General features: G+C 40.5%; 1 protein-coding gene across 1 annotated transcript in view; it reads right to left on the bottom strand.

The window, feature by feature from the left end:
• LOC112559482 (glutamate receptor-like) overlaps positions 1–22,227 on the bottom strand; it is a 41,715-nt gene that overhangs the window by 4,825 nt on the left and 14,663 nt on the right. Inside the window, 16 exon segments of the mRNA XM_025230776.1 lie at positions 233–358; positions 1,434–1,571; positions 1,815–1,926; positions 2,235–2,482; positions 3,017–3,215; positions 3,805–4,151; positions 4,869–4,888; positions 4,891–5,083; positions 5,630–5,743; positions 6,147–6,254; positions 6,686–6,871; positions 7,212–7,373; positions 7,794–7,847; positions 8,527–8,723; positions 8,996–9,241; positions 21,122–21,277. Of these exon segments, the coding sequence (XP_025086561.1) occupies positions 233–358; positions 1,434–1,571; positions 1,815–1,926; positions 2,235–2,482; positions 3,017–3,215; positions 3,805–4,151; positions 4,869–4,888; positions 4,891–5,083; positions 5,630–5,743; positions 6,147–6,254; positions 6,686–6,871; positions 7,212–7,373; positions 7,794–7,847; positions 8,527–8,723; positions 8,996–9,241; positions 21,122–21,277 (2,606 nt within the window).

Here is a 22,227-nt window from a genome sequence, read left to right as displayed (position 1 = left end):
CTTCACAAAGTTAAGCGACAGGGACCACTGTAGGTTTTGTAGCTGACAATTTCTCAGAAAGTAACGCTGTGAAGATTCGCTGAAAGATTAAGTGTTTGCATTTTAAAAGATGTGAACTATCTTAGCCTCACCTACGTAAAGCAACACAGGACAAAAAAAATCATTATGCTGAAGCAAAAATAAAGAAAAAAAAATGACATAAAAAGCAAGCGGTGCAGTGAACCACGCTCACCAGTTTGTCACGCACAGTGTTCATTGATCGTTTGTTGCCGTTCATATGACGATCAGAACTTGACGAGTCCAAGTGACCCCGGAAAGACAGTCTCGCTTTGGATCTCAATGAAGACCCAAACGTGGTCTGACAATGAAGAATAGCTTTTATTAATCTTTTCTTTTCTAGTCACCTTAACGCGATGCATTTATATTTAAGGCAAAGTAGGTTTGGTTTCAGACTCATCCAGACTGAAAAGTTTGTTAAAAATATAAGAAGAGATTTGGTTTGGTTTGATTGAAGCGAATGTGGAGTGAAAACAAGATTTGGAAATAGTGATTTTATACATTTATAGTGTCACTGCCCATGTGAATATTTTGTAGGTGTGTTTTAACTGCTGGATATGGAAAGAAGAAACACCACAAAGTTAAAAAAAACAGAGTTCTTCAAGGCAGATTCATCTTGTGAAAGAAGTAACCTAGGGGCTTGTCAATGCTTTCTACGGAGCTTTATAAGCAGGTCTTCTGGTGAACTTCCATTGACTCTGGCCCCGTGACAAGCTCCAGAATACTGTTCTGTACTTTCCAGATGGGCGTCAACGGTCATGGTACTCAAAGTCCGGTCGCTGTCCATAGCAAAGAGACTGATCTCTTTGTGGAACTTTATTTTTGACCGCATGGTTCGCAATAAATGTGCACGGCTCGCAGTGGTTGTGCATGGTTCGCAGAAATTGTGCATGGTTTGCAGTGACTGCATGATTGGCAATGATGGTGCATGCTTTCAAAGGAAGTGAAAATGGACATTTCTATTTTCAAATACATCTCATGGTTTCTTTCTACCCAAAGAAGACACACAGAGGATAACAACATTTTACAAAACATCTCTTTCTCTCCTTTTTTTCTCTCTCTCTGTATTATTACACATTCACACAGTCGGTGTGAAAGACGTGCATTTCACAACAAAAGCAATCTTGTGTTTGTGCTTTGGGAGAGTGAAGTGATCATGAAAGTGTTCTTCTAAAAAGGGTGGGGAAGTGTTTAAAGGATTACTGTAACACACATATGTTTAGGCTGGACAACAGGGCCGAGATGTAAAACATTCCAAAGGCCATCTCTCCTACACGCCTACACACTTGTATAGCCACACACATCATTGTGCTTGAAACTTCGCTACCTACAATATTGTTCTTCTTACCTTGAATATGGAAGAGTCTGCTGCTTACCTTGTACTTGGAAGAATCAACTTTGGATTTGTAGAAAAATTCGATGGCGGCAGAAATTAAAGCTGTTGCTAGTCCACCAATTAAAATGTAGAAAATACCAGCCACGTTCTGCAGCGTTAGCGCACTCTGAACTCCTTCCTGCAAAAAATTTAAAAATTGTAAACAATGCTATTGTCATAATTGTTACTTGTCTTGTATCTATGTTAGTTATCATTAAGCTGTGGAATTCTGTGTATGCAACAAGAACAAAACATACAAACAACTACTGCTCTATACGATAAAATTTATTTGGTATTATTTTCATGCAAAATTTGCCTTTTCATTAATATCAATATTATGATTTGGGGGAAAAAACGTTTACAGCAATTTGTTATAATTTACCTTGGACGATCTGGCTTTAGGACATTCACCTTTGTTGAACCACCAATCCTTCTCAAGGGCTGCTAGGACTCCCTTTTCGCGAAGTTCAAGGACAGCAAAGTTTAGTTGATTCCTGGCACATTTCACCATAATATTGAGCAGTTCAAAATTGTTTGAAAAACATGCATCAAGAAAAGATTATATTTCTCAGTGCTTAAAAATATTATAAGTATGGTTTAATTACTGCTCTATTTCTTATTGCCGGAGCCACACATTTGTGACGAGAGAGTAGGGCTTGCAGTTCCCCTACTTCACATAAAGTAAGGGTTTGGGATGGAGTGTGTTTGTAACAAAAACAGTAATCGTGACTAAGGATGATAATTATTAAAAGTACACCGCAGACAGAAAGTTTTTCTTGGGTACATGGCCTGTCCTACTCACTTCATGTCTGACCCAATAGGCGTTGCTATGCCGAAGCCATTGGAGTTGAGGTTCTGTCCCACCATCATTGTATCGCACGGCTTTCGCTGGTTGTTGTAGTCATTGGTGGTGGACTCCAGCAGGAAGGCGTACTTGCCGTTTGATTTGCGCACTCGCTCTATGCCTTCCTCCACGCTTTGAACAAACACACTAGGTGTCGCTGAAGTCATGTACGCCCACATTCTTTGGTAAAGCTGTACCTTGGAGTTCTGAGGGAAACAGACGGCAACATGTACTACAAAACATCTTAATTTTACAACCTAATTAACAGATGGAGGATAACACAGGGTCTGTTATTTTTAGTATGTACAGTTTGTAATGGTGTTTTCAACTGAATTTAGCATAGAACATTTCTGTTTTCTGAGTATGACAAACCCAAAATCAATACGGAAAACACATATATTTCAAAATGTGGCACTAAACTAGTTTTAATTGTGTTGCTTATCAAAGAAAACCCATTGGATTTAAATGTTTCTTTCATTTAGACTGTAACTATACATTTTTATTGAGATCAACGTCTACCTGTTATATACTAAACTATAGAAAACTCTTTGCCGAATAAGTTTGAATAGTAAATGGTAAAACTATTAAAAGAAGTTCTGATGTCCAAGGAAAGACAGACCAGAAGCTTTGTAGTGTCCACAACTTGAGTGACGTTTTACATAATGCTCTTGAAAGAAATTATTTAATTTTTAAGAAAAGCAGTTATGTGAGTCCCACATGCAAAGATAAATTTACATTACCTGGAAAAACGATCTAGTGCTTCCGGAAGCAATGGTTCCATACTGAATATCTGTCTGCTTGGCCAAGTCTTCAGCAGAGTCTATGGGAGTGAGCATCCTCTCCACTGTCAGGAAGGCCGCCAGGTTGGCAGTGTAAGATGAGATGATGATGAGTGTAAAGAACCACCAGACACTTCCCACTATTCGCCCAGACAATGACCTAGTGGATAATCAGCATATCACGAGCAAAACGCAGACGCATTATATCACGAGGCAAGATACTTTCCTAAGCCTAATAAACCCAGGAAAAATAGACATTCTTCAGAAGACTGGCATCTTTATTGACCTTTTGCTACTGCGACCTGGATTAAGTCAATCTGGAATTGCAAAAATTGTTCTGGTACGTATGGCACCAGAAGATATATACCCGCCACAAAAAGCTATTGGTGTACTTAAACACGCCATATGCTACACTGGGGTGAACAGGAAATATGATGATAAAAAGAAGAAGAAGAAGAAGAAATATTTAAACACATTGCTTGAAAAAATGTTTGAGCTTCATTGCTTTCAAAGATAACATATCTGACTACTTCTTTATCAACAGTCGAACAAGAGGCCCATCAGCATAGGAAACATAACTTGAATTTTTAGTGTTGTGGAGAACTCTGAAGTTCATCATTTAACATTTGAAAAATCTTTTAGATTGATTGGTTTCATTATAATATTTTATACATCAGCCAGATTTCTATTAATTTAATGTAAAAAAAGAGCAGAGACTAGTCAAGGAAACCTCCCTAATGTGAGCGTACCTTGGAGAAATATCGCAGCCCTGCTGCATGAAGGCTCCCAAAGAAAACCACAGAGAGTTGGATATGCTGAAGTCGTTGGTGACATCATGCTGTCCAGAGAGGTGCCATTCATTGGGACTAAAGCGACTGACGAGGAAGAGAACGACACTGACCCCGATGTAGGCGAAGACGATGCACATCCAGATCTCGTAGGACAACGGATCCATGAAGCTGAACACATGGGCTTTGTGGTTCATGGGCTTCTTGATCATGATGGAGATGCCCAGCGACATGAAGGGCTTGGTGAAGTCTATCACCTTCTCCCGGTCGGCAGTGATGGTCAACGGGGCGATGGCCATGTCAGCTTCCTAACCGACAGGAAGACGTGTGCATCATGGGTAAGGTCTTGACTTCTGCTCTCGTGTTACTGTAATACTTCTTGTTATCGTCATACGTTTTTACATACTACCCGCTCTCGTTTTACTGTACACATTACCTGTATTCCACTCATGTTACTATAATACTACCAGGACTTGTACAGAAAATTGGAGCGAGATATACGTCGATTGGATTTAAGAAGAAAGATAAAAGAATAATATCCGTAAAAGTTTGTTTGTAATCCAAAATTCGGTATGTAAAGTGTGAAGAAATTTATTTGATACTTTTAAATTATTAAAAAATTTTAAGTAAAAATTTTCAATATGTCAATAAAGGTGTTAACTATGAAAAACAGTTCAGTCTAAAATATTCTTGATTGAAAAAACCAGCCAGTACTCGTCACCATCAAGCTTGTGCAACCTATAAACTCATTCACGTATTTTCGATGTGTCGATGTTTTTTTATAGGTATAATCACGATTGAATTTTTAAATTTTCAAATGACATTCTTGGAGAATTTTAAACTAATGTCGGATGCCACACTCATTATTTACCTAAGATATAAATTCATTGGCAATTGTTTTTAAAAGCTGCAATAATCTATGAATATTACGTGTGTACGCAATTTCATACTAGGGTGTTAATAAAATGTGTTAGTTTGCGACTATTGATAGTAAGCTTTGTTAGGAGACAAAAGTGTGTACATACATGCCGGATCAACTCTCCACCATTCCATTCCAGGTGCCGTTATCCAGTTCACGGCCATAGTTGCCGTCGTTCACAAACTGGATGTGATAGTCAAAGTGAAGTTTTCTGGAGACTTCATTAGCCAGGTCTATGCAAAATCCCTCCAGATTTTCCTTGGCTATTGGTGGCCTTCCATCACTGTTAGCCATGGACTTATACATGACATAAGGCCGTGACTGTGGAGACAATCAGACTCGAGTCAAACTCCGCATGAAAGTGTAATTAGTGGCATGAGACAGGATCTGAGTGACCTGTCCGTCAGTAACACAAACTAACACAGGAGAAGCAACTGAAACCAAGACAGTTTAGCTAAGAAACAAATCAGTTAAGGCACTGGTGAAGGACAACATATTGCATGTTTATCTTGCGTTCATTCGGAACAATACACTGGTCAAGTAACCAACAAAGATAAACATGGATGACCCGGACCTTGTCCGAGGTCAAAGGGACGATAACTGCTGACTTGTCTTCTACCCTCCATGTTCCCACTCAACCACTTCTCACGTACGCACGCTCTCGCACTCAAATACACCTCGGCATGTGACAAGAAGTACAAACACAGCTGTGTACACACACGTGATGCTCATCGTTATCACAATTATTAATATTAGAAATCCACATTGAACCATACAGGACAAGCTAACAACAAGCTGACAAACACTCATACATCACGAACAGAATAAAGATCAAAGACTTAGGAGAGTGAAGGTGGCAATGCTCACCAGAATGGTTGTCACTCTTTGTGTCTTGTTGACACTTGCTGCCTCTGCGTGGTTCATGAAAAGACGAGGTTTCTCTACTTTCAGTTCTCCCGTTTTCTGTCTCCAGAGTCCTACCTACTCAAATGAAAGGGACACAGAGTGGTTATTACCAGAAAAAGCTGCATAAACGATGTTGATATTAGGTATGTTTATTGTGTTTCTATTTATCAACATTTACAAGTGTTGGTGTATATTCATATATACACATGAATACTCTGTAACAGTATACTACAAAATACTATATCACTGTAATGATAAACATAGACAAACAGTCAAAGTATGATGTGGATGTATTAACATTGCTGCTGTCATCATTATTTACAGAGCAGTCACTACAGTAACAACTACAGTTTGAACAGAAGGAAGAACAGTAAGATATGAGAGTGATACAGCGCGATTTTCACGACGGAAACATGAAAACAGAGGAACATGAGATGACATCCTTGCTCTACTTTCACAATTCAAACATTTGTCGCACTTTTGCTGTTCCTCGGTTCATGGCCACGTTGTACAGGTCCAGTGCGAAGTCCCGCCTGTGGCCGGTGCTGTCGAAAGCCACGGTGCCTGTCACGCCTTCAAATTCTACCTGAATGAACAAGCAGTGAACTGTGAACCACACCTGTTATTAATGTCATCCTTCACAAAAATACGGCATCAATATGAAATGCAGTCTGAAAGATAAGTAGTTTCTCTTATAATTCCCTCGTGTTTGGTATAAAGAGTTATTGTGGAAGGTGGTGTGTGGAGATTTCATATAACCTTTAACAGTACGTAAGATTGCAACCAACTTGGAATACACATGAAAATACTAGCCAACTCTCCTGGCGACACGAGAACTGAACTTTTTAAAAGTCTTTCCATGTACTTTCCAACATTCACGTAAGGAATAAGAATTTGATGTTGAACAAAGCCTGTCCTTTCTGAATAATTTCTCTCTCTCACTCTCTCTTTGTTGTTTCTCACACAGACACACGCATGCACGCTTTCTCAGACTCTAGGACACACACACGCACACACCTTTTTCATCTCCTGCAGAATACGCGCGCCGAAGCCACTCTTGACCTCAGACTCATCCGTGCACTTGATGACCTTGTTTCCTCCAGAGGTTAGAGCCTCGTGTAAAAATGTTTTATCAGAGTCTAAGATACTTGTGAAGGCCCTCGTGAACACCTGAACAGCGTCCACTGCCAGCGCCGCCTCGTACTGCAAAGATCATTTGAACATAGAGCTCAAGCAGCGAAAAGTGACTTTTACTTACAGCTCGGTGTTGTTTAATATTTACCAATGTTAAGGAATACAGTACTGTAACATATACTCACACACTCACATAACTCAATCAGTTCAGTATGTAGTTCACTGTCTCAGTACAACTAATTGTGAATAAAGCGGACAGAGTGGCCAAGAAATTTGTATAAATGTTACGAAAAGATATTCTGGATGTTACTGCCGACGACAGTAAAATAAATGTCACAGGTCACGTGGGAGATGTGACTTGATGTGATGCAATATGGAGATGAACAACAGACAGAAAGAACTGACTTACACTCATGCTTTTAGTGCCTGCTCCCGGCCACTGCTGCGGGTCTAGTTTCTCCCATTTGTCCATTAATATCTGTGCTGATTCTCGGTTGGGGTTTACCATAGAAAACCCAGTGATGTTCATACCTCCTATCCGGAAGTTGGTAAGATTCATTTCTAGCATGCTCTGAAAATAAATATTTGTTTGTTTAGGAATGTCTTTAAGTTTTAAATATAAATGTGTAGGAAATATCTGTGCCCATCAAAAATCTAGCGGCTACTCTAACAGGTTGCGGAAAAACCAGCAAACCATTTTACAAAGAAGAGCGATTGAAGCTTTTTGAAAATCTTTTCCAAAAGTGTCTTATCGGTTATTTGGCAAACTATATAACTGGACACTGACAGAGAAAGGCGATTTTAAAGATTGATTGAGTTCATAGAGTTCTTTGGACATAATTTCTGACTGCCAATCTGGTTGATAACAATCCTTCACCTATTTTTGTAGGCCTTTTGGAGAGAGGACAGAAGAGGAATCACGTGAGAGAAAAACACGACAAAGAGGTTTTACAACATTGCGATATTTAATTTGGTTATTTTTTATACTCACCAAATCACCTAATAAAAAGTGAAACTTTGAATTATTTATGTCTGTGTCCCGCATCTGCAAAAAAAAAATTTGAATTTGCAGATGTCATATCATTATTAAAATGGCGACAATTGTACATTCCTCCTATAATGAGGTGATAAGTAAGATAAAGTCTTTTGAATATCCTGAATGTCTCTTAATGTGAAATATTCGAAGATAAACATATCGGTATTTATGCAATTGTAACAAATCTGGACATCAAATATTCAGGCTTTCAGTTCTGCTACTCAGTGCCTGTGTAAGTCCCTGGTAGTTCCTATTCTGCTGTAGAGAGAATCCAGGCAATGGAGACCAAGTGCCTGAGGGAGAATCTCTGAATTTGCGACATTGAACACAAAACCAATAACTTTGTACTGAACAGGGTCGCCACCCTTTGTACAACTAGACACCCCATTCTTGCAACATTGAGCTGGTAAAGTTCATCAGCAAGACACCGGAACACCGTCCTGTAGGAGTGACTGTGTGTAGTGGGAGGGGACTAACCATGGTATAGCCTCAGTTGCTGGCATGGGGTACAACAGCCAGCCAGCCACAAACACACGCTAGCGTTCGAGGAAGAGATATTTGTATAAACATTTGCGCTGAAAAAGCTTGAGAACTTTAATTAACCGAGTGACTAGCTTTGTTAATTACAGAGAACTACACAGGTTGGAGGTAGACTAAGAGATATGAAGACATTATTAAAAGTCCTTACTACTCGGAGTATGATCTGCTCGGCTTTGTCCACGTGTACATCCAAAACAAACCGCCGCATCTCCTTCTCGCTCTGCTTGTACAGCTCCTTGATCATGTCGTAGCAGTTGACACCAGTCGTGATGCGCTTGGCGTCTATACTCAGAAACTTCTCGTGCATGTTGACAGCTTGAAATAGTTGTTGAAGTCGTATGAGTCCTGTAATATTTACATCATAAAATGAATTGATCCTATATTGAAACAATGTTCTAAGACGGAATAACTAGGTGGCACTCGAAACAATTATATTAAAAAAAACGATAATCAGGAAATAAATCAGAAAAATAAGTAAATAGAAAACATTAAACCTTTGCCTAAAAGTACAATCATTATATTACAGTACTGTCCTGTCATTATTTTGAACATAGCGTGTCCTCGAGTTTCACGAAAAAGTAAATTAGGAAAATCAACTAGAAAATGACAGTCGTTACCTTCGTCTGAATCATATATGTAATACACTTTATCCCAGCCATAATGGGAGATGACAGCAACAAGAGCGTTGACATAGATGGGCCGCATGTATATCTGAAATGAGGTGTTGGATGAGGTGTTCTGAGCCATACTGAAAGTGACGAATGGGACCTTGAAGGTGTTGGTGTAGGACTGGATGGTGGCCATTGACGAGGCGTTGGATACACCAAAGATGGCAAAGTCTCCCCTGGATAAATGCCGGCACACTGAAACAGAGAAACACGAGTGAGCCCTACAGGTGTGCTGCTTACCTGCAGGTTAGCATGTGACTGTGTTGTAGCCGTGCATAGTGACACTTCTCCCTGTAGTACCTACCCATTGTTTTCAGGGAGTGACCTTTGTGTTCTACAGAGACTGTCACTGCTATGACCATCGGGTACAGTCACACCCTAGTGGCTACTGGATGAAAGTTTGAATAAGCGTCTTATTATATTTATTAATATAATAATAAATAGTGCCAATACCTTGTATAAAGTACATTCGATGAATTTTCTGATGCGTTCTTGTGGTAGTTACTTAACATTTAACGTGGACGTTCCCATGTGTGATCTCTCTTCACTCCAATATTTATGTAATGGAAAGAAACGCGAAATATCACGAAAATTTCAATCGAAAAATTATGTCGATATCATATTTGGCTTCTTCTTGATAATGATGTAAGGATTCTGTGCGTTTTTCAAACGTAAACTTAAAGCTTTTACAGGCTGAGTAAGCATGGTGATTATGTCCTTCACTCGAGTCACTCGGTGAGTATTCTGAGGTACTTGGTGCAAAATTGATTGATGTGTGCATCCTCATTGATGCTGACTGCTCGACTGCTTGATATGCTGCTGCTGCTTGTTCCATGGTAATAACGATTTGAGGATGTTGACCTTGTTATGTTCTCTGTTACCTTTTGAAAAGGGAAACCGTATGTAGAAATATCACTGCTCACCTCATGCCTCGTTATAAGACAGACAGACAGATGGACTGACAGACAGACAGGCAGGCAGACAGACAGACAGACAGACAGACAGACAGACAGACAGACAGACAGACAGACAGACAGACAGACAGACAGACAGACAGATAAGGAAGATCTATATGTTTATACCGCTGATTCTTGGTTATTGAAGTATGTTCATAAATAGAGACGGTGTCGAATACTAACAGTTGGTAGTCATATGTGTGTTGTTCTGTCTGAAGCCCTTGCTCCAGAAAAGCTACAATCAACAGAGCGCGACCTGCACATCCCGAGGCCATCTTGTGATTTGTGAGGGAAGGAGCATTAGTCACGTGTGTGTGTGTGTGAGAGAGGCTTTCCTTCAATGGAGAGATAGAGAGAGCAGTAAATTATCATCACAGAACGTGACAAAATATTGTCCTTCGTGGTTACTGTGAGAACTCCTGGGATAATGGATAGAGATATGCGGGCTTAAGACTCCGCTTGGGTGGGAGAGAAGCGGACGAAAGAGCCTTTGAACAAACACTTTATGTTGCTTGTTTATCAGGAAGTAAATTATCCACACTAATTATGATCAAGGAAAAAATTCCCCAAGAATTCGTCTAGGTAGAAAATATAGAGGGATAGTGTCGAAGACATTTTTTAGATAATTAACGAAAAGCTATTTTTTCATTGGACTGCGCAAGGTGCTTATACAGAGTATAAATGTTTGCATCAACTCATGCGGTGAGAGAATGCAATGGGTAAAACATTTTTCAGAGCTATTTAAAATCAGCATTTCAAAACATTTGTAGAAAAAGATTTTTTGAGACCAAATGTTTAGACCACTTGTCTTAATCGTTATGATAGTGAGCTGTAGGTAAGTAACAACACTTACAGACCTGGTTCTTCCTACTTCATCGTTAATTTTTCTGTTACAGTATTCTTCAGTTTTCGTGAAATCATAAAAAAAGACTATTCGCTACATCTTGTGGGATTTTCACAGAAAACTGAGAACACTACCCCAGAGTTCAGCTTCTTGCATTCTCACACTTCAGACTGGAGTCTGTGTGGAGCCAGTGGCTACAACACGTATCTCAACATTCGTTTAATCTGCCTCCTTCCTTGCCAGCCATTCCGACTGAATGTAATTTCTCCAGGAAGTTTGACGGTTCGGTAGCCATTCCGAAAGAGAATTAATTGACCTTAAAAATGACTGTCTTATTTATGAGCGGTACGCAGGCTTGCAGTAGATGGTCGTCCCAAACTCGGGGAGATGTGGCTTGAAAAATGAGGACATAAGGGGAATACGACTAGCCTTTAATGGTGATGCCGTCTCGTCTGCCCTCATCACCATGGTGATTAGTTTTGATGTCGCAGTGACCCCCAGCATCGTCTACCTGTTTAGTCGGAGCCTGGTGGCTAGACGAGGTGACTGGTGGTGGCTGCAGCGCTGCTGATTTCACAATCTATTCACACCCTTATTTATTTCTTCCACAGTTTCTGTTATCCCAGGGAGCGTCACTGCTCTCTGTTTTCCCATAGAAATGTGCAAATCAATCTTATTTTATTAGCTGCAATCCAAGTATTCGCTCCTACTACTAGGTGTGTAGACTGTTCTGTTGTATTTTAGGTGCTAACGATGTAGTTACATGACACTCATTGTTTGTGAGTTTTTACTTTATTAAATGAGCTAACATGTTGACACACGAAGTTTTGTAGAAAGTCTGATTTCAGTATTATTTTTAGACATGTTCAACTTTGCTTTATAAAGGGAAGAAAAGTATTAAAAAACTGGTGAGAGGCATAGTACACTTATAGGACAGCTACAAAATAGATGGTATATAAATTTCTTAGAAACATTTGACTACACAGAACACTGTGATTCAGGACAACTGATCAAATGAATTATTTTGTCGAATCAGATCTTTAAACGCTTTTGTTTAAACAACAATTTATTCTTTCCGAAACAGGACTACTGTAATGTCTCACTGTTTTCAGTACTAATTTCTCACATATTTGTTTTGCACACTGGTGCCAGTAGATGTCGCTAAGTGCTGCCTGACATTGTGTCCAGCACGTCTCCTGTTTATGTCTGGCAAGACTGTGTATACCGTCCACATTCCCACTGATGTCACCAGACTTTAATAACTCCAGAAATGTTCACTGTTATTATCACAAACAACAACCCCAGCATCTTTATGATACGCTGCTGGTTGTGCATCTGGTGATTGTTATTATACATCACGCCTCAGCAGAGCGAGTGTAAGAGAGAGTGTGTGGGTTCGCATCTTACATGTTTTGATTGTCATTTACTCTCAGTCTGAGCGCAAAGGTTTGTATCTTGAGATTAACGGTGAAGCTGTTTGGAACAAGTGACAGCTAAATAAAATAATGTTTACATATTATGCATCTACCAGTCATAAACACAGAGCTGAACTGCGTGGCACACACACCCACGTTGTTGTCGCTGCATGCGACGTCAGGGACAACGCCTACGCCATTGCATCTCCTGTTGCTGTCCACGTGGGCGACTGTTTGTTTTCCTTTCGCCTCGATGTGCAAGTCCAAGAGTTAGTTGTGGGCGACATATTGATGCTGATCTCATTGTATGTACAGGTGGGAGGATCGCCATCTACCCACTCTACATTTAATGTCCACGCTGCATGTTACCCGTGTTGTCGTTCTAGTTCTCAAGGCAGGTGGCAGGATCATCAACAGTTACTTTAAAATGCAATCAGATACACAAGTGTTTATTTAGTGATTTCCAGGCTGAATGGACTGATTAATTTATTGACTGATTGACTTTCATTCATTACTCTCATTCTTCAGAAGTAAACCTCACAATAGTTACTGAGATAAATAAAAATTGTAACGAAAAAGCAAGGACAGACTGGCGGCAGGCTAGAAGAGTCAGTAGAGGAGTAAGATACGACAACGGCGTGATGGGGAAGTATGAGTCCTGTGCTGTTTGAATTTTTAACAACCAACAGGAAAGAAACCAATCGCTTTTTACTAGCCTGTGACTACCTTTTTAGTATGTAGATTTGAAATTTGTAACTGCTGTTTAATAAGCTAAGCTTAACGACACCTAGGTCTACCAGACATATGCTAATTTTTTCCCGGAATGCCTTGGAACTAATGATAATGAATGGTCTCCACAAGGCTTTTACTTATCCATCTGTCACATTAAACCTTACAAAATGTGTACAAGGAGACTGGATGGTTTGTAACGAAGTTGTAGTGTTAATGGTGGAGCAAAGTTTGTCGTGGTCGTGGTGTTGAGGATGGTGTATGACTGCGCCTTGCTGACGTGCTCGGAAAGTCCTCATTTCCGTGTCATAATTCGGACTATCGTTCTTACGCAGACCGTGGTCAGTAATTTCATTATGATTCGTAGCCAGAGCAATTACCGCCAAGCAGAAGAGTGGGTGCGGGGGAGGAGGATGCTAAGCACGAGTAGCTGTTAAAACAGGGCAGGTCCCCCGGGGCCGCCACTTCATCGATTTCCCCCGCATCACCAGCCCCCCGGCATCTCCACCAGGCTGCCTCCCCTCGCTAGCTTTCGCTCTTCTCATCTTCTAATTAAGGTTTCTTTTATATTAAAAAGTTCGACGAATGCTTCTTTCTTATCGCCTTATTCCTCAGCTGTAGACACGTAGCAGTGCACACAAGGTGTCTGCACTCACCTTCAGCTAACAGGTGCACCTTCTCGCTCGTTTCGTGTGTTTCAGTGTGAACCGGTGTGTTCCTCCTGTTCCCATCCCCCTTTCCATCTTAAAATTGTTAGAGTTAATGTAAATCATTTCATCTTATATGTTCCAAATACATGTGGTTATCTTTCTGTATGTAAATAATTCCATCCTGTATTTTCCGTCTTAATCTTTCTGCATGTAAATCATTTCATTTTTATAATTTCCTTCAACATGTAGTAATCTATCTTTATGCATATATCTAGTCGATGCCTTCATTTCGCGGTTTTTCTGTTAAAAAAAAGGATGTTTTCGCAATTACCAGAAGTTTCCATCAGATTTTATTCGTTAATTAAAAAAAATTGTGTTCATTCATTCTGACATTATCTTTCGTTTCCAGTATAGATACATCGCCGTCTTTTCATAACCAAAATGTAAGAACATGAACATTTTAGTGTATTTGTAAAAATTTTCTACGAAAAAACTCCAAGCAGGCGTAGGAGTGAGTCACAGACCCAACGATCGATCACGTGATTAGTACAAGAGTATTCCCATCATGCTCTACGAATGCGAGACGTGAACTGTTCTGGCTGATTCAGAAAAAAGCGCAGGCAGTTGAGACGAGTGCCTAAGAACACTACTTCCACTTCCTTACATGGAGGGTAAGACCAACGAATTTTTATCAAGCATGGCCGCCATCCTCCTGGGTACAGTGAAGTGATGCTAGCTGCTCTGGCTTGGTCACGTGACCAGGCACGACCCACTAAGACCCTTCATGGAGGATGGTCGACGCGTAGGTGGACGTAAAAGAACTGGCTGGTGAACATAAAAGATTAGACTGGTCATTTCATTCTGGAGTTTCCCACTGCCGGTGAAGTCAGGAGGCCAGCACTTGTACATTCATTCAAAAACCAGTAAAGCAGCCTCGCGGAGTCAAGGGCAAGTATCATATAAATAAACATACATACGAAGAAGACATAATAATAGTAGACGGCAGTATGGAGGATAATAATCAGTTACATCCAGAGCAGTAGAGAAAAATTATCCCGAATGAAAATGTTTCTGTAATGTTTCAGAAAAACTAGCCAGCTACATCTCACCCTGGTGGTAAAACCTGGTGATGTTGGAGGTAACCGGACGGATGATGGGTGGAGATGCGCTACTGCTTGAGCGAAGAGGAAAAGAATGGCCAGGCCACCGACGTGTTGTCACGTGACGATGTTGGCACACCAACGGTAGTCATCCCCCTTCCGTTGTCACCTTACTTATCTACTGTTGTCCTGATCCACCCCTCACTTTCTCTGCCCCTCCTAAACATCCACACCCCGCTGACATGTTCCTCCCTAACTGCTCTGACCACTACTACTGCCCTGCCTCCTCATCCCCGCTCATTCACCCACCGAGTGTACACTGTTTAGAAACTCATGTTACCTGTCTTACTCTAACCTTACACTAAAACTTGTTTATATTTCTTACCTTAGCCTTCACTATACATCTCAGAAAACCTGTTTCTGTTTTAGGTGACGGGAGGTCTGCACCTCGGCCTCATGTTAATAAACACATTTAAGGTGTCCGTGTTTCGGCCCAGACCTCGCTTATACTCTTATCATTGTCATCGGCAAATAGAGAAGACGAAATAAAGGAAAGCGAAGTCGGCAGACAGGCTACATGACTACAGACTACTATGTCTGACTACAGCCTCCAGCACATCAACACCAAGACATGCTCTTTAAAGTTACTGGGCTGTAAGGGTGATCTTTGACCCCAGAGGCTGGCCTATGAACCTGTGATGTCGAGTTAAATATTACTTATCGAGGGCATGTCATACCTTTGGCTGGCAGAACTATTAATCTCTCGCAAGTAGAATGCCGGCGTTTGCTCCGTCTATGCTTAAAAGTTTCTGTTCGCAAATTTTTCATTAGCTCAACGTCCTTTAGGGATCCTGACAAGGAATAGATAGGTGACACGTGGAACCCTGGCTCATTTGGCCAGGGATGATTATATGCAAATGCCGTCTCCTGAGCCGCGGACGACGGTGGCCTGTGCCGACCCTGTCCTTGTGTAAGTGATGCTAATGCCCGCCTTACGCATGGCTTGCGTATCAATGACATGGGCGAGCTGAATCAACAGCCTGGCAGCACGTCCCTCCTGCACTTAATCGTGTCTGCAAACATTGCAGATGGAAGGATCAGCGAATCTGTCTCCTACTGCATACTGGCCGCCTCCTTCTGTCTGTCCATCTGCTTGCCTACGTACATGTTCACATGTTTGTGTGGTTTTTTATTATTATTATTATTGTGGGTTTGTTTGTCTGATTACTAGACTACGCGGTGTTTATGGTCTTGCATACTACTTACCAACACATCTCTTTGTCTGGTTGTTCTCCTCTACTGTTCTATCAGAGTGACATCAGTCAGCTATAAGATAAGTTTAAAATCTCAGCGTAGAGGGAAAAGTGATGGTTAGTTGAGCAACTTAAAATACATTTTAATGTTTTTATTTTTTAACACGAAGCCGGTTGTGTGGGTTGTCATCTACAGCAGCCGCTCACTGATTTAGGAGTGCTTCATTTTACTCTCGTACCTCTCTACCTTGCCATGATGCCACTCGTGCCCCCTGCTTCCGGGTCAAATCCCACTATATCCCCCTCCCCGGGTCTGTCTGCGACTATTTTTCAAAAACCTTACAGATAAAGCATGGGATGCGTAGTTAGTGGATGACCATACACTGTTACTGCTAGAAAGTGGAGTAGAGAAGATACTCTGAGGTTGTTATGGGGTGAAAAGTGAGGTGGTTGAGGTACAAAATAGGTTTTCAAGAAAAATAATCTGGTATTGTGAAGAAGTCCAAAAGGAAGTCTTTTCAAGTCTGTGCATAAGAACAGATAATTGTGATAATATTTTTACTCTAGTACTACGACTTGTATTTATTTATTTTTGATAGGGAAAAAGAATTTATAACATTCTTAAATCGTATTTGATGTAAATCTATGTTAAACGACCCTGTCACATTTTTGTCTATCTTTGTTTCTGTTTTCATGCAGCACCTGACAGGAGTAATAATGCCTGTACAGCTATACCCGTAGTTTCTCGGGACATTCTATTGAATAGGTGTCAGTCTGTTCTGCCTTATTAGACCAAGTCATTCGCAAGAATTCCGCAAATCTTCAGCACAAAGCAATATAAAGGACTGGATGAAACGTGGAGCATGCAAAGATATTCCGAAAATAAAGGACGGAACTTGAGGGACTGTGTTCGTGTGTGAGGAGTGGAAGAAACAAGGGTGTAGGGGTTGGGTGGGGTGGGAGAGCGTCTTGAGTCGAGACTTCAGTCCTGTCTGGACCCATCTTGAGGTCTGGGCCAAAACATCAGCCGCCCAGCCTGGCCACCAAATGAGATTGGGCACGATCATCAGCGGACTTAGATAGCCCCTGCAGTCGGTCGATAACAGCGATGCCGAAAACAGAAATAGAATGTTGCTGGTGAGGAGCGGGGTGGCCATGCCAGGGCTCTATCTGGATGCCCATTGAGGAAACCAGCGGCAATGACGTAGCACTGCGCATGGGACACAGAGGGGCAGTGCTGGCCAACTGTGTGACAGCGTGCACGCTTGTTTGTCCGTTGTCCATGTAAGTGTGTGTTTGTAACACATGTTGAGTCTGTTCTTGAATGTATACAGATACGTTTCTTGATTTAACATTAAATGTTCTAATTAGAAGTATACCATGATGCAGCCTGTCAGTACAGGTACCATCTCGACCATCTTCCATCCTTCAATCACAGGTAGAATGTAGACCATGAAATCAGCATTACGGGTATCATTATATTAAAAGAAATATATAGTTGTGTAATTTTACTAAAAATATTAATGCTTGACATTGTTCCTTTCGCAGTTTTATTTGAGTGTGGAAGGAGTGAACTACAGTTATCATGGCTTGTCCTAAGTGAAGCCTCTCAGACTCAGCCCCGACTGTCAGCTGGCGTCTGGGTGGCACTGGCACCGACTGATCTGTGATAATTGAGCTTTGGCAGCTGCCAGTCACAAAAACACATCGCCAGGCTGACGGCGAGAGATTATTGTGCTGAGGTGTTCTCTGGTCTCTTAGAGCCACCAAGAAAATATGAGGGAAAACGGCCACTTTTCTTCTCCCTTCTTCTCTTCCTCCTCCTCCTCCTCCTCGTCATCGTCGTCGTCCTCCTCCTCCTCCTCCTCATCATCATCATCATCATCATCATCATCATCATCATCATCATCATCATCGTTGTCTTATTCTTATTTGTCAGCCTCTGTCTTTGTATGTATGAGAAAGCGAGAGATCTCACACCTGTCGTCAGCTGTGACTTCCTGGTGCTGCTAAGTTTCAAAAAGTGATTCTCCTCCCATTTGTTATGCGTGTCTGCACTTGAAAGCATCAGTCTGTGTATTCTGCCTTCGCTATCCGTAAACTGCGTTTTCTGACAAATATCAATCAAGTGAGTGGCCAGCGTGTAGGAGAGAGTGTTTGATCACCACTCCACCAGAATAATCTCTCTCATTTTCTCTTTAGCCTTTGTGACATCCCCGTCCCTGGAAATCTTTGAACAGACATCGTAGAGTGGTGCAATTTTCTCTGTGTTGTTTACTCTTGGGACATAGCCATGACACCGAATCAAGGGCAGGAAAGCAAAGGGCAGCAGGAGAGGACTGGGCCCTGATTACAGATCGCTTTTAAAGTCCCTTGGTGTTTTGGTTAAAAAAAGCAGGTTGGTTGTAAGAGTGAGTGCACATCAAGGTATCCGAGATCCATCAGAGAGAATAAATTGCCGAAGCATGCTTATGCAAATACACCCACACATGTCTGTCTGTCCGTCTGTCTTCCCTCTTTACTTCGCTATTTTTCCTTCTTTCCCTCTTCCTCTTCTCTGTTTCTCTCATCGACTTAAGCGTCGTCTATTTTAAATGGGAGAATGACAACTCTCAGATAGACGATTCCAATGATAAAGATGGCGGTCAGATAATAAGGAAACATTGACACATTGCACACCGAAGTCTCATCATTTTCATGCCTCTGATACATAAATCTAACATGTTACATTAGTGTGAGAGTAAAATTACGAAAAGAGACCAAAACTGTCCTGAAATATTAGGAATTGTTAAGTTACCATAGAAACCGTAAGATACTATAACACAGAGATGCACACAGCATAATATAAAATGAGATGTCTATAAAGTATATGGAAATATGTGTAATCAGAAGTTGCTGCCAGCTTGCACAAGATGCATACACGAGTAAAGACAGACACAAGCTAATTTGCATTCACAATCACACATAAGCACACAGACAAACGTACGCAGGGACGCAGTGATTAAACAACTGGGCTATTTGGTCTCATCAATGTATAACCTGGGATCAGTAAGATGACTAAATATGTCTAAACTTCACATACACTTCAGATATGTTTGCAAAGTCACGGTTCCATGGCATTTTAATGTTTCTTCTGGTATTTACATCGTTTTGAAACCAGAACTCAGTAGGCGTCAATAATTTCCCAGTGTCTTTATTATTTTACTTTTTTATTAGCCTTTTTAATCATGCACTAAAGATTTGCAATGTTTTTGTGCTCAAAAAGCGTAAATTATTTCCCATTCTCTAATATATTTTTTTTAAATCAGCCTTTTTCATAATCTACCAGCGATATGCACTGTTTCTGGTGGCACACTAAGCAGCCAAGCTATATATGTTTCATTCTTGTGGAAAATGTTCATAGTTGTGTTCCATGAAAGCAACTTTCTTTAATAAAGATAATAACTTAACCTTAAATTTGTTCATTTCTCGAATAGCTGTTAGAGTTTGGTCTGTCATCAGAAATTAATAATTTAATTGATGTGTTATTAAAAAGATATTTATTAAAGGATAAAATAATTATAACACTTGTTGCATGTTATACAAAGCTGCTATTTATAATATATTAAAGCAATTTGTTTTATTTTGTAAAAGGAACCATCTTTTAGGGCAAAAGACTTTTTCTCTAGACCGCTGCCGTGTGTTGGTTACGAACTCAGACTAAGTCTGCGCCATGCACACCGGCGCTTTCCTTGTTTGTCGCCGAGCGCCATCAAATTTTGATGAAGAAAAAAATTGGAGGATTTAATGGAGGAAAAAATTCATCAACTAATGTTACAAGTCAAGGCCCAAAATGTCAACTGTACAAAAAAAAAGAGATACATGCAGCTCCATAACATCACCGATTTCATTTAAAAATATAAAGATAGGATAAAACGCAATAAACTCCAGAAATGAGGTCAAAGTGCACGATTTCAGAAGTAACCTTGCAATTGTGTGAAATGATTTCTTGGATGCACAACTGCAACTTTTAAACTATGTTGTTGATTGTATTCAGGTTTATGTCTCTGCCTATTTCAGTGTGAACTGTAAGCGTGCCTGCTCGTGTGTTTGTGTAATGAGACCAAGGTGAAGCTGCCATTGTCTGTGAGTTCTGTGAGTTCCGTTAGTCCACCGCCGTTAGTGACGTCGATAGGCCGCTGTCATTACCAACCTGCACCAGATAGAGCTCTTGCAGTTTCTCCACAGTGGAGCTCGGATCTGGCCATCAGCAAAGGTCACTTTGCAACTGAAGAAGACGAGACATTGTTAGACGTATTAGGACTGGCCTCCAAAATCAATAAAATCTTATCACAAAATGTCTTTTTCCTCCCAGCCTGGCGCACAGATGGCGGCGAGTGGCGCACGCGCAAATCACTGCCACGTGATTAGTTTTGCTAGGGATCTGCTAACAGGACCAAGTGGGAGTAACAAGCCACAGTAGTGTCACTGTACCACTGTGACTGCTGGGGACACTAGTGTCACTGTATCACTGTGACTGCTGGGGACAGTAGTGTCACTGTGGCTGTTGGGGACAGTAGTGTCACTGTACCACTGTGACTGCTGGGGACACTAGTGTCACTGTATCACTGTGACTATTGGGACAGTAGACACTACTGTCACTACCAAGTGACTAGAAGAAGAGTTGGGGAATTGTGATGCTTAAATTTGAAGTGTTCGTTATTAAAGCCAACATAGATGGGCTGAATTCATGTCACTGTTGCAGTGGCCATTGTTGAATTTGTTTCCTGGCAAACACCTGAAATTTAATTTCTCACAAATGACTTTGCGCTGACTAAAGTTTTTATAATATTGTTGGTGCTTTCACTTGTTAAGTCCTCCTGTAGTCAGACAGCAGTAAATATGACCGCTACAATGACTGACCAAGGTCTCGTCCGCTACGTACACAAGTACGAGTACCATAATGAGCACGCCATAGAAAGCACAAACAACTGAACACGTTACTAACCAATATTGACAACAGAAAAAATGAACACAAACATGACATTATTAGACAGTATTAAACAGTACAACATCCTCTGTGGTGTACTTACATGACACATACCCTCTAATATATTAAACAATCCAACATCCTCTGTGGTGTACTCACATGCATTGCTGACGGCGAAGCTGTCGGTGACGTCCAGGATGGAGGTCTCGTTCTTCAGCTGGTAGCGAAATGCGGGCGAAAATGCGGAATTGAAGCCTTGTACTTCATGTAGGAAAGCAGTCAATACCTGTACAGAGTTCTTGTCAAAGATGCCGCCTGTAAACAAACGCAAGACAAAGTATTAGAGCACAGATTCAAATTTATGTTGACTTTAGAGAATTTTCCACTTAAATATAGAGAGAGTTTTTGTTGTTTGGACAAAACCGCAAGTTTTTCAAAGGAACTGCAATGCTGGTTTTCTTTTCTTTGTTGGGGGAAGGAGAGGCTAATCGGGTCATTCAAACAAGAATTTACACATACTATGGACACAGTTTTTAGAGTAAATAAATAAATCTAGTATTTATTTAACTGTGTTTCTGACAAAGATCATTTCATGACAAAGAGCAGAACGCACCTAAAGTGTCTGTGGACATTCCGCATCAGTCTGTAACAGCTGCAAATATTTCTGTTTTCAAAAAATGATTTGTAGACCTACCGCTTGGAGCATTTTTTCCCACAAACATTAAACGAAGTTAACCGTTTAGCCATGTGAGCAAAATTAGACAAAATAATTAATATTTAAAATACTAAATGGATAGAAAAATCTGTACAGATGCTCGTACACAGTGAATCAAGTTTGACGACCAGTGTAAGTTTTTAGAATAAATTTTTTAAATATTGCAATAAAAATAAAAGTTAATTAAGAAAAATCGAGGAAAATTCTATTCAATGTAAATATGTAACAGTCTATTACCTCTTACAAAATGTAATCCACTTTGTTTAGTTAAACAATTATTTACGTTTCTGATTTGTTTCCCTTTTATTTCAAGTCACTTCAATGAAAATTCTGCTGTCACATGCATAGAGCTACAAATACCATGATAGGCAGAGAGACAGAAACACTTGAGTGTGTGTGTGGAGAGACGGAGAGAGAGAGAGAGAAATAGCGTGAGATACCATCATAAAATATACACAAAGACTGATTTTCTCAATTTACCTTTAAACCATCCTTCCATTCCACTTTTAACCTTTCCTTTTAGCTCCGATTTTTGCGATATAATGTTGCT

The sequence above is a fragment of the Pomacea canaliculata genome, linkage group LG3 (assembly GCF_003073045.1).
Source record: "Pomacea canaliculata isolate SZHN2017 linkage group LG3, ASM307304v1, whole genome shotgun sequence".
Taxonomy (NCBI): domain Eukaryota; kingdom Metazoa; phylum Mollusca; class Gastropoda; order Architaenioglossa; family Ampullariidae; genus Pomacea; species Pomacea canaliculata.
This window is presented reverse-complemented; position numbering and strand designations above follow the sequence as displayed.